The 10,221-nt window shown below is 42.0% G+C and overlaps 1 protein-coding gene across 2 annotated transcripts in view; it reads left to right on the top strand.

Annotated features, from left to right (window-relative positions):
* Nucleotides 1-10,221, top strand: part of CDH4 (cadherin 4) — a 424,478-nt gene that overhangs the window by 331,209 nt on the left and 83,048 nt on the right. For both annotated transcript variants that reach the window (XM_017734475.1, XM_017734483.1), the window contains one exon: nt 1,074-1,218. In XM_017734475.1, the coding sequence (XP_017589964.1) occupies nt 1,074-1,218 (145 nt within the window). The remainder of the gene's footprint in view (nt 1-1,073; nt 1,219-10,221) is intronic.

The following is a 10,221-nucleotide window of genomic DNA, read 5'->3' as shown; positions in this document are numbered from 1 at the left end:
TTCAGCAGTGCTCACAGTGGCTGAAATGAAGAGGGATGATGGCCAAAATCTGCAGCACTCCCAACCAGCCAATGCCTCCCCGCTGGCAGCCGTGCTCAAGGGCGGTGCAGCTCTTCCCTCGCTGTCAGGAGTTCTCCTGGAGCCGACATCGGCAGCACGTTCAGCCACACACCATTTAGAGTAGCCATCTGTTCCCTTTAATGAGAAAGCTATCCATTTTTTTCACCTGGTTACTGATTGTTCCAGACTATTGTTGATTGCTTTGTTTTATTAATTACTCATTTTGACATGCTGTATCTGTCTCTTTTGTTCGGAAAACAGATGCTCTTGTTTCTGGGCATTATTACTGATGGTTATTGCTAATAAGATGAAGCTGCAGTTCCAGTTTAACTGAGGGCTTAGCCCTGTGGCTCTGGTTATTGAAATGCCTCAGCACTGGATATTTTATTCAAGCCTAAGGAAATTTCATTCTTAGTGCCATGGGGGCTCCCATTATTTGAAGAAAAGGGACTTTTTAAATGTCTTTTAGTGTGCAGAGCAATGGGGTTGGTAGCTGTTGCTGTTCCTGGAGACCATGATTAAACAAAGAATAAACATTGCTAATGTCATCCTGAAATCTCTTCACTTATAAATCCCTCTTAGTATGGGTGTGAAAGGCTGCAGGTTCTCATAAGAAACTTCTCACTCAAAAACATTTCCTCACTTTATTTGGAACTAAGCAAAAATTTGCTTTTCAGATCGTCAGACAAGGTTCAATATGTCTTAAAAATTAAAATAGAGTGGTCTGTGAGCTGTGAAGGAGATAGTATCACTACACCACAGTTAAAGTGTTTCCACTGACAATCACTGTTTTAAAACATTATTTTGTTATTATATTAAGCTCTGAAAAACTGTCTGTGAGTGGAGTGTAGATGGAAACCATGTCAGAGCTTTCTCCTGGAATTGAGCCAGATACTGGCTCCATTCAATTTTGAGAAAGTATTTGTGATGTGAAGTCAATCCTTGCAAAACAGTCTCTCATTCTGCAACAAATCCAGTTGCTGATATTGTGCTTTCATTGTGCTTATTCCCAGCTCCGGGCTCATGCGGTGGATATGAATGGAAACAAGGTGGAGAATCCTATTGACCTTTACATCTATGTGATTGATATGAATGACAACAGGCCAGAGTTCATCAACCAAGTCTATAATGGATCTGTTGATGAAGGCTCCAAACCAGGTACAGTTGAAAAAAAGTCCCCAAGTTTCACAGGTTTTCAGCCATTCATCTGGTGTGGTGGCTTGGCCTCTGTTGGGAACACAGGGGATGAGGGAGAGGTTTGCTCTTGCTGCTCTTACTGGAAGACTGATGGAGGTGAGAACAATCTGGTGTCTCTTTTTCTGGATGAAGAGAAAGTGCAGACTTAGGCTGGAGGGAACCTGGATCCTGGTGGTCCCTTCCTGGCTGTGAAATTTGTAAAAGCAGCAGTTTTGCAGAGTAATGCTCTGTAGCGCCATTCTCATACACTCATTGCACACATACAGGGCTGTTATGCTAATTACAGAGCACTGAAAGCCAGTCTGGCAGTGGCCTTTCACTGACCCTGTGTCTCAAATGCTCAATATCCTCCTCCTTGATATTTAATTCAGTCATTTGCCAGTTCAATATCTGGCATCCAGTCAGACTCCAAAGGCTCTGTCTCAAGAAAACACTTTGTTACTTGGGTCCTGATGCAAACCTGCAGAAGCGGGAGTATTCCCACTGAAATCGCAGACTCATCCTCTGTCCCACAGACTTTTCTAACAGAGGGTAAAATGGGGAAAAGCCTGAGGTAGAATTTCAGAAAATTTGTGGGTGAAAAATGAGTGAGGATGTAAGCAGTATAGGGAAAAGTGATGACTTTTACATGAGCACATTTATATGCTTGGAAAGAACAGAGCTGTAAAGGTCTTTAATAGTCTGTTTCTAACTCTATTGTTGATTTGTTATTTAAGTGTGATGTAACTCTGCAGTTTCCAATATGGGAGCAGGGTTGGTTTAGCTCACTGCTGAGCGTAACTAAAATGAGTCTTTCCATTCTTTGAACATAAACTGTTCTGTATCACCAGTACAATTGGAAGTCTGAAATCAGAGGGAGATTTTTCCTTGATTCTCTCCTCAGTTGTTTGCCAGCTGAGGGGTGAAATACCCCGTGACTTTGGTTTGTGTCAGTAAACATTTATCACGGCAGCTCTGCTGCCAGAGGTGTGACAGGGAAGTCTCCGGTGGGCACTGTTTTTAACAAGGTGATTCACAGTCGTGATTGATTGTCTTCCAGCACTGTGAGGGATGGGCAGCTGTGGGGGACACGTGGTGGGGAGAGAACGTGACATTATTCCTGAGCAAAGAATAGGTACAGCTCCCTTCCTGATTCCTTTTGGTGGTGATGTCCCAGCTTCAAAGTCCTGATCCCGGTCCTGTTTGGAGGAGGGAACGTGAGAAGTCCCTGAGCTGACGGCTCTAATGGCATCTTCCCGGATTTTTTTTCCAGCTTTCATTTGAAGGCCACTTTGGGGCATATCAAGGTTTGAAGATTGATACAACATTTCCATAGCAAATCAAATTTCTTACATCTTATTTGAGGACAGATCAATATTCAAAGTGTTCCCAAATGTTTTAACTAGCTCTGTTCATCTGTCAAAGAAGGAGCAAATTGCATCCTCTTCTTCTCTGAAATCCAGATAAGCCTTTGAGCTATTAAATCAGAAAAGGATAATTTTGCCTATAAAATACTCGTGCCTCTGCTTCTAGCAGTGATTTTTGGTATTCTCTATCCCAGGCTGGAGTGCTTGCCTTTAAGGCAGGAAGGTAGAAAGCAATCTGTTTTTATTCAAAAGCAATTACATTTGTCTTTGATGTATTTGTCGGGGGGGGTTTTTTCTCTCTTTCCTGTTTAATCGGTATTCTTTTAAAGGTTTATTTTAGTATTGAATTTCTCTTCCTTGCTTTTGTAGAGCCTCCTAGGAATTTGGGTATCGGAGGCCCTCATTCCATGTGCTTGGCAAGAAACATGATCTTGTGCCTTTGAGAAAGTGATAGAGAGGTCATGGAGTTAAAGGGAATATCTGCATACTCCTCCTTTGCTTCAGAGTTGTGTGTCCCTCTTTTGTGCAGAGACAAGCGTGTATTTAGCTAAGGGTAGATCTTGCAAAGATTTAGGAACTTTTTTATAATTCAAGATGCCTCAGAATATTATAACAACTAAGGAGGTACCACACCAGCCATTGCAAGAGGAGAAATATGTGACCGGAATTCATGATTATTTCTGGCAGCGGTTGACAAATGAAAGACACTGCATATTCTTTGAGGTAACAGCAAAATGTGTTCAGTACTGATTCAACAGTAAGTTAGATATGTATATGCATCTATAAAAATATCTGCATATGTGTGAATATCCATGCTTCAAGCAAACTGAAAAATCTTGTTATATGTTACCGGAGTTCAGCATTCATTTTTCTCTGCTTGGTGCTGCTGAACTATGCCTGAGGACTGAAAATGCTTCCCTGGATATCCTGTGCAATTGTTATTTCTCACATCTTCCATATGCCCATTTATAATGGCTGTGATTAGAAATGCAGGATTACTTGATTATGACAGTATCTGCAATGTTCTTAATAATTTTGCACACCTCTAATGAGAAAAATATTAGAGTATCCCAAATAAAGCTGACTCTGAGGGCAGCTAGAATGAGCAGCCAATGGCTGTTTGAAGTCAGTCGGAATCTTGCCCAGATTTAATAAAAAAAAACCCAGATAAAAAAGGACATATGGAGCTCGAGCTCTACCAATGGAAATTTTGCAGAGCAAGACCATCAAAAATGTGCTGTTGAGAAGAGGCTGAGCAGGGCACCGTGACCTTGAGCGGGGGGGAAAGCCCTGGGTAAGGCTTCAGCAGGATCAATTGAGCAGATCCCGTTGCGGTGAGCACGAAAGGACCTTGTGGTGCTGTCCCAGCACTCCTGGGGTCCAGGGTGGAGCAAAGGCAGGGCTGTGTGTGCACAGCAGGCAGGGCTGTCCCTCCGCAGGATCCTGTGCCACCAAGCGCAGCCTGGTCCCCGCTTGGGGCTGGGATGTGGTGACCTGGAACAGAGTGCGGGGCCTCATCTCTGAGCCTGGCAGGGAGCCGCAGTTTGTGCCAGGCCAGGGCAGGGCATGGAGGGTGGCCAAGTAAGATGTGACCTACTGACTCAACAGTGAACAAGCCAGAGGAGGGTAGAGTGAACCAAGGAAACAGGAATGCAGAAGGAGGCTCCAGCCTGCGGCACGGTGTGACACTGCTGGGCACTCAGCCTCCCACAGAAGCACATTTGCTTTAGGCTGGAATACAGATGTACAGAATTGTCCAGGAGCTGGAAAAATTGGCAGCAATGTGAAGAGACTCATTAGACAGTCTGATGGGGTTTAAGTGAAGGGGCTTCCCAGCCTGCAGAGCACTCAGCCTGGGTTCCTGAGGAGCGTGCTCTCTGTGAGTCACCTTGAAGCAACCCTTGACGGGAATAGAAAAGAAATCATCAAGTATTATTAATTATAATAGGTTGTTGTTGCTGGTTAAGATTATAATAACTTAATTGAAATGCTGTCTTGAGCCGTAGCATAGTGTTCTTGAAATTAGGAGCTCACTCTTGGTGAAGTTCTCTGTAGTGAGAACTGGCCCCCTGGACACCCTCAGATGTGCTGGCTCTTAAACTGAATTGCATCTTTCCTTTTCTGATACTCTCTGGAAAAACAGTTTAATGCATTTCTAGCTTATCTAGCCTCAGGTCAAGTAGCTGGGCAATTGAAATGTGTAAATGCAGGCCCTTCCAAAAATGCAGAACAGGAGTAGTGATGCAGGATTTCCTTTTCCACAGCACCATCTTTCTTCCTCACTCTCCCCCTTCACGAGTTGTTTTGATTTAATGCGCCACTGTTTGAAAGTGTATCTTAAAAGACCATGTTTTACTCATGTTGAATAATGTTCTGCCTCTTTGAACTTTGCCTCTATGTGAAGAACACAGCCAAGTTTTAAAAATGCAGCTGCAAGCTGGAGCTGAAATTCCCCTGCTCCCTCTGGCAGCCTTAATCAGCAGAGCTCTCCCAGAGCTGCGCGTTGCCTTTCAAGCACTGACAAAGCGGGACAGGTTGCAGAGCTCGGCTGCCCAGCACTCCCTGCCCTGCGAGGATTCTGCTGCCTTTTCCAAGCCTACATTTCCAAGCTGCATCACACCAGCTCCTTACAGCAGGAAGGACCTGGGGCTTGGAGTGGGATATTCCACCCTGTACAGCACCAGTTGCTGCCTGCTGTGAGCACAGCCCCTGAACTTGTACTGCCGGCCAGTGCGGGATCCCAGCGATGTCCTTGGGGAGGCCTCTTTCAGGAGAAACTCTACAGTCTCCGGAAAAAAATTGCTCAATAAGATAGCATGAAAATGCTTAAATATAAAAGAAGAAAGGGAATTTAATCACAAAACAACAGTGTGATGGAGAAAGATTATTTCCATCTCTGCAGAAGCTTAGTTTTGCTATAACCACCGCAAACCCTTCCTCACGGAAGGATGTGGATGTCTTACTTAACTGAAGCTTTCAGTTCTGAAAAGGTCAATGTGAAATGCTCTGCAGCGGCTTGAGTGCTTTGCTCTGGGTTGTATCTATTTTGTTTTAACAGAAAGATTGTCAAAAATTAACTCATCTCTCCAAAACAATTTGTTCTTGTCAGACTGGCCTTTTCCATTCCCATTCATCCTTTCCACTTCACTAACTCTCTGAATACATCTTCGTCCCTTTCAAGTCAACAGCACAAGTCCAAGTGACTTCTTTTAAACTCCAGCCCCTTCATTCTCCTGGAGTTCTGTAGGATAGTTAATTCCTACCACCTTCCTTGGGAGTGGTGTGAAAGAGTGCTGAGTATAGAGAGTCCTCCAAAATAAAGGAATATTAGTATTTCTTACCTGAGAAATGTTAAATGTTGTAATTTAAAATTTCTCCATGTCCTCCTGAGTCCATGGAACTCTGATAGAATAATTGTTGATAACATGCCACGTGAAAAATGAAATAGCTGGGAGCCAAATCTATATGTGGCAAATTGAGTTAAAGAAATCTCATGAAAAATAAGCAGTATATAAAAAAAACCTAAGGATTTTAAAAGCTGATTATTCTACTGGTGTCCCAGTTTGTTTATTTTATTTCTATGCCAGCAGAGATTCCCTCAGAGATTAACACCATGGACTGATGCACAGATGGGGCCAGAAACTCGAAAGTCATCTGAATATTAAGAATTTAAATCTTTAGCCTCAGTGATTTGAACAGAAAGCCAATTATGAGGCTGAATTAGTTTTCAAATTAAACTGCAATTTAAGGTTTGTGAAGTTAATCTTTTAAGGCATATAGTTGCATTCGTATATATATTCATGGGGAGAATTTGGATTCTGCAGTTCTGGCTTGTTCCTCTTCTCCAACCTGACAGTGTAATTCACAAAGAGATGCCGGGTGTGCTGCAGGTTGTTTGTTCAGTGAAGGAACAGAGCAGTTGTTGCTGGGTGGCAGGGCCTGAGATCTGAAGAGAAGATGTTTCATTTTTAAAAATTAATAGGACACGGAGTGAATCCCTCTTCCTGCCACTGCAACCCATTCCAAAAATGCCATAGTGCTGCTCATAGTCAAAATATTCAATATGTTTTTTCCAGCTTGGAGGGAAGTTAATTTTAGACTCTTCATTTAGGAAGGTCCTAGTTCAAGAGAGCACCTTGGACCTGGAGGTTCATGGATGGGGCTGCCACATGTTCTGGTTTTTAGCACTAAAAGCTAAAATAATGCAAATGCTGAATGTGTCAGAGCGATTGTGCACAGGTAAAATATTCCAGAGGGGCAGAGTAGGACTCAACAGATTTTTCCATTCATCCCAGAGCTCTTCACAGGTTAGATGCATTACTTCTGGATCCATCCCAAGATTGAATGTATTCATTGATGGCAGTGCCATCTTCTGCACTCTGGGCAGGTGCTGATCTTACTCTTGCACTTTATATGCTATTAAAAATGGCTTTGTCCAACCTGATTCCATTCTCTCACACATTACACACAAATTTAGGATATATAATATTCTTTTTCAAGTTCTTTTGCTCAGCAGAGCACAATTTTAAGATAAGAAATTGTTTTTCTGCAGACTCACATGGTAGTGCTTTCCATTTTCTTTCGAGGTGACTGGTTATGAAATCTGTGCTCTTAATTTCCTTTTCAGAAGCATCCAGTCCCAAGAGAAAGGAGGTGAATTATAGGAGTGTGAGAAAAAAATGCAAATCCCCAGACTTGTGGGTTTTCCCTCTAAAAAAAAAACATGGCCAAGTTGATCGAAAGGAGAAAAATAGGGAAATCATGGTCTGAGACCACTCTAGGAGGGAGTTACAACTGAACACTGTAATAGTCTATTCTCTGCCTCCTTTTAACTACAAATAGCATAGTATGATATACATAATAATGTTTATATTATATTACACCACTTTATATTCTATTGTATTACCTTACAGTGTCAAAATTCAGGGATTGGATTGAAGCCTTGTGGAGGATGTGTTCAGTGTCAGGTTCTGTGCAGCTGGGACTGCATTTTGTCTGGAGTCACACGTGCCTTCAGTTCAGCATGAAACCTGGCTGTGCTGTTCACACAATTCAGTGGGAATGTTCAGGATATTTGTCCTAAGTAGTCATGCTTTCCCCCTTCCTTGAATTAGCCCTGGAAATCGAGAGGATTCATGTGCAGGAACTCAGCCGAGCTGCACCTCATGAATTTATGCAGCCAGAACCATTTGCTCAGAGGCTGGATGCGTTTTTGCCCATCCTGATGTTAGACTGGTGGGATTTCTCTTGGGTAAGTGGGTCTCAGTAGGCTGCAGGCTGCTGGAGGGGAGTGATCTTCAGATCTGGCAAGGGCCATGTGTGTGCTGCAGTCAGTGCAGCTCGTTGGCTCTCCGGAGGTATTTATTCCATTTTTAACAGTAAGGAGGTCTTATTTCCGTTCTGGGCGACAGCAGTGTCTTCATCTCTCTCTGTTGTCTCTCCAGACCTGCTTGCTCTCTTTATTCTCATTAAGTTGGCTCTTGCCCTGTCTGAAGCTGAGAATCCAATGTCTCTGCTAATTAGGAAGTGACATCCGTTATGAATTAGGTTAGCTGCTTGAAAGGTCAAAATTTGCCAATGATTACAAAAATTACGTTGAAGAGAATGACAGTAGCTATCAGTTATGATGGAAGGAATATCATTCGGAAGGGAAGTGCTGCTTCTATTTAGTTTTTTATCCAGAGCATGTGAGATGCAGTTTAATTTAAGTACATTTGCAATTTATTACATCTGCAGTACTCGCACTCACTTCTGTCATCTTGATGTCTTGTTCATGTTCCTGTTCACCTCTGTGACTCCACTCAGCACCATTGCTGGGTCAGCTACCCAATTTCATTTGAAACCCTTAACAATGAGTGTGTGAAATTGTTTCACATCACCCATTGAATACATTAAATTTTTTTGACTTGAGGGTGCAGGTTTGTTAGATGAAATGCTTTAGTCTTTAACACTACAGCAAGTTCAGTTGTACTCTGAGGACTTATTCAGGATCCCATTATACTTGTCACTGGAACTTGGTTTTGATGCCTTTACTTTTCTAGTGTGTCCTTCTGTCCCCGAGACCTCCTTGCAATGAGTGAAATCACCTAAAGGCTGAAGCGTGCCTGCCATGAGTTAGAAGCATGAGATTCCCATCCTCTGTGGAGAAGGAAACTAATACCAGGAAACTATTCTGAGTGGAAAATTTTGGGTTTAGGAAATGTTGTAAATTTTGCACTGTTCTTCAGTATTTAATCTTCCCACAACAACTCTTATTGTCTTCTCTGTCTAGCATCAGATGCAGAGGATTTCACTAAGTGAGCTTTCCAATTTGGGGGGAAAAAATGAGGAGTAAGGGGAAGTTTCCATTAGTACAAAGCCATTATTAACTTGGGTTAATGAAGATCTAATGTAATATGGCCATCACCACATGTCTGCACATAATGATTCCGTCCTTTTCTATGGGGAATGATTAAATTAAGTATCTTGTAGGTCAAAATTAGACTGAGAAGGTTAACCAACCTTTAATGATTCTGCAGCCATTTACCAGCCATTTAAAAACATAAACTGTGAGATAAAGCTGGATAGAGAAAAAGCATTATCAGTAAAAACTGGGTGAAGTTTTAGCGTTTTCTGTTTATATCATAGGAGAAGACAGAGAGGAATATGTGTTTTTGCAGTGACTTGTGGGATAAAGGGCAAAATGAAAGGAGTTTTTATTTTTCTTTTTTGTTGGCTTCCTGAAAAGTGCCCATTAGCTCTTTATTTTAACATGCATTAAATCTAACTAATGGATATCAAACCAGCTTAGAAAAATGGTAATTGTAAAGCAATTGTAACAAAGACTTTGGGAGCACAACTGCGCCAAAATATTGTTTGTGTGCCTTAAACTCTTGAAAGCTCCATCTTTATGGAGAAATGAGGTTGCATAGATGGGAGAGCAGAGATTGCAGACAACGTGAGGGGAATTAGCAGCCCTCAGGATGCTTTGAGATTGTCCGAGCTACAAAGAACTGAGCTGATTCTCAGATTCCACAGTGATTTGGGGGGCGACATTTGTTTATGACTGTGCTTATCTGCTTACACATGCTCAGGGCAGCTATCTCTCTTGTTTTGCTTTTCTTTTTCCTTAACGTGTACAGATGGAATGAGATATGGTGAACCTAGCAAAATCTCTTTGTATTCTTTTCAAGGAGATGCAATTCATTTTAAAATTGACAAACAAAACTGAATATACAGATATAAATTATCTCCCTTTGCTTCCATCCTCCCAGCTTCTGTAAGGCATTTTTTTGCCTATCCTGTGGAAACCTTAATTAATCCAATGGGAATATTTTCCATAAGGGCTGCTTTCAAGCATTTCTCTCACATGTCTTATCCATGGTTAGAAACAAAACCATCTCATTTGACAAAATAACATCTGGGAGGTTATGGTCTCTGGGAGAATCAAAGGGAATGCATTGGGAAGTTACAGATTCTGGAGGTCTTGCCTTTTATTGATAGATCTCCTTCGTCATGCCATCCATTAATTTTAACTCAGGTGATATATGGATTCTGCACATTAGTTAATGAAGGCTAATGCACAGTAATCTTGTCATCACTAGCTGTGCATGGTAATTCAATCTGCTGCTCGGAAGAG

The sequence above is a fragment of the Corvus brachyrhynchos genome, unplaced genomic scaffold (genome assembly GCF_000691975.1).
Source record: "Corvus brachyrhynchos isolate BGI_N302 unplaced genomic scaffold, ASM69197v1 scaffold10, whole genome shotgun sequence".
Taxonomy (NCBI): Eukaryota; Metazoa; Chordata; class Aves; order Passeriformes; family Corvidae; genus Corvus; species Corvus brachyrhynchos.
This window is presented reverse-complemented; position numbering and strand designations above follow the sequence as displayed.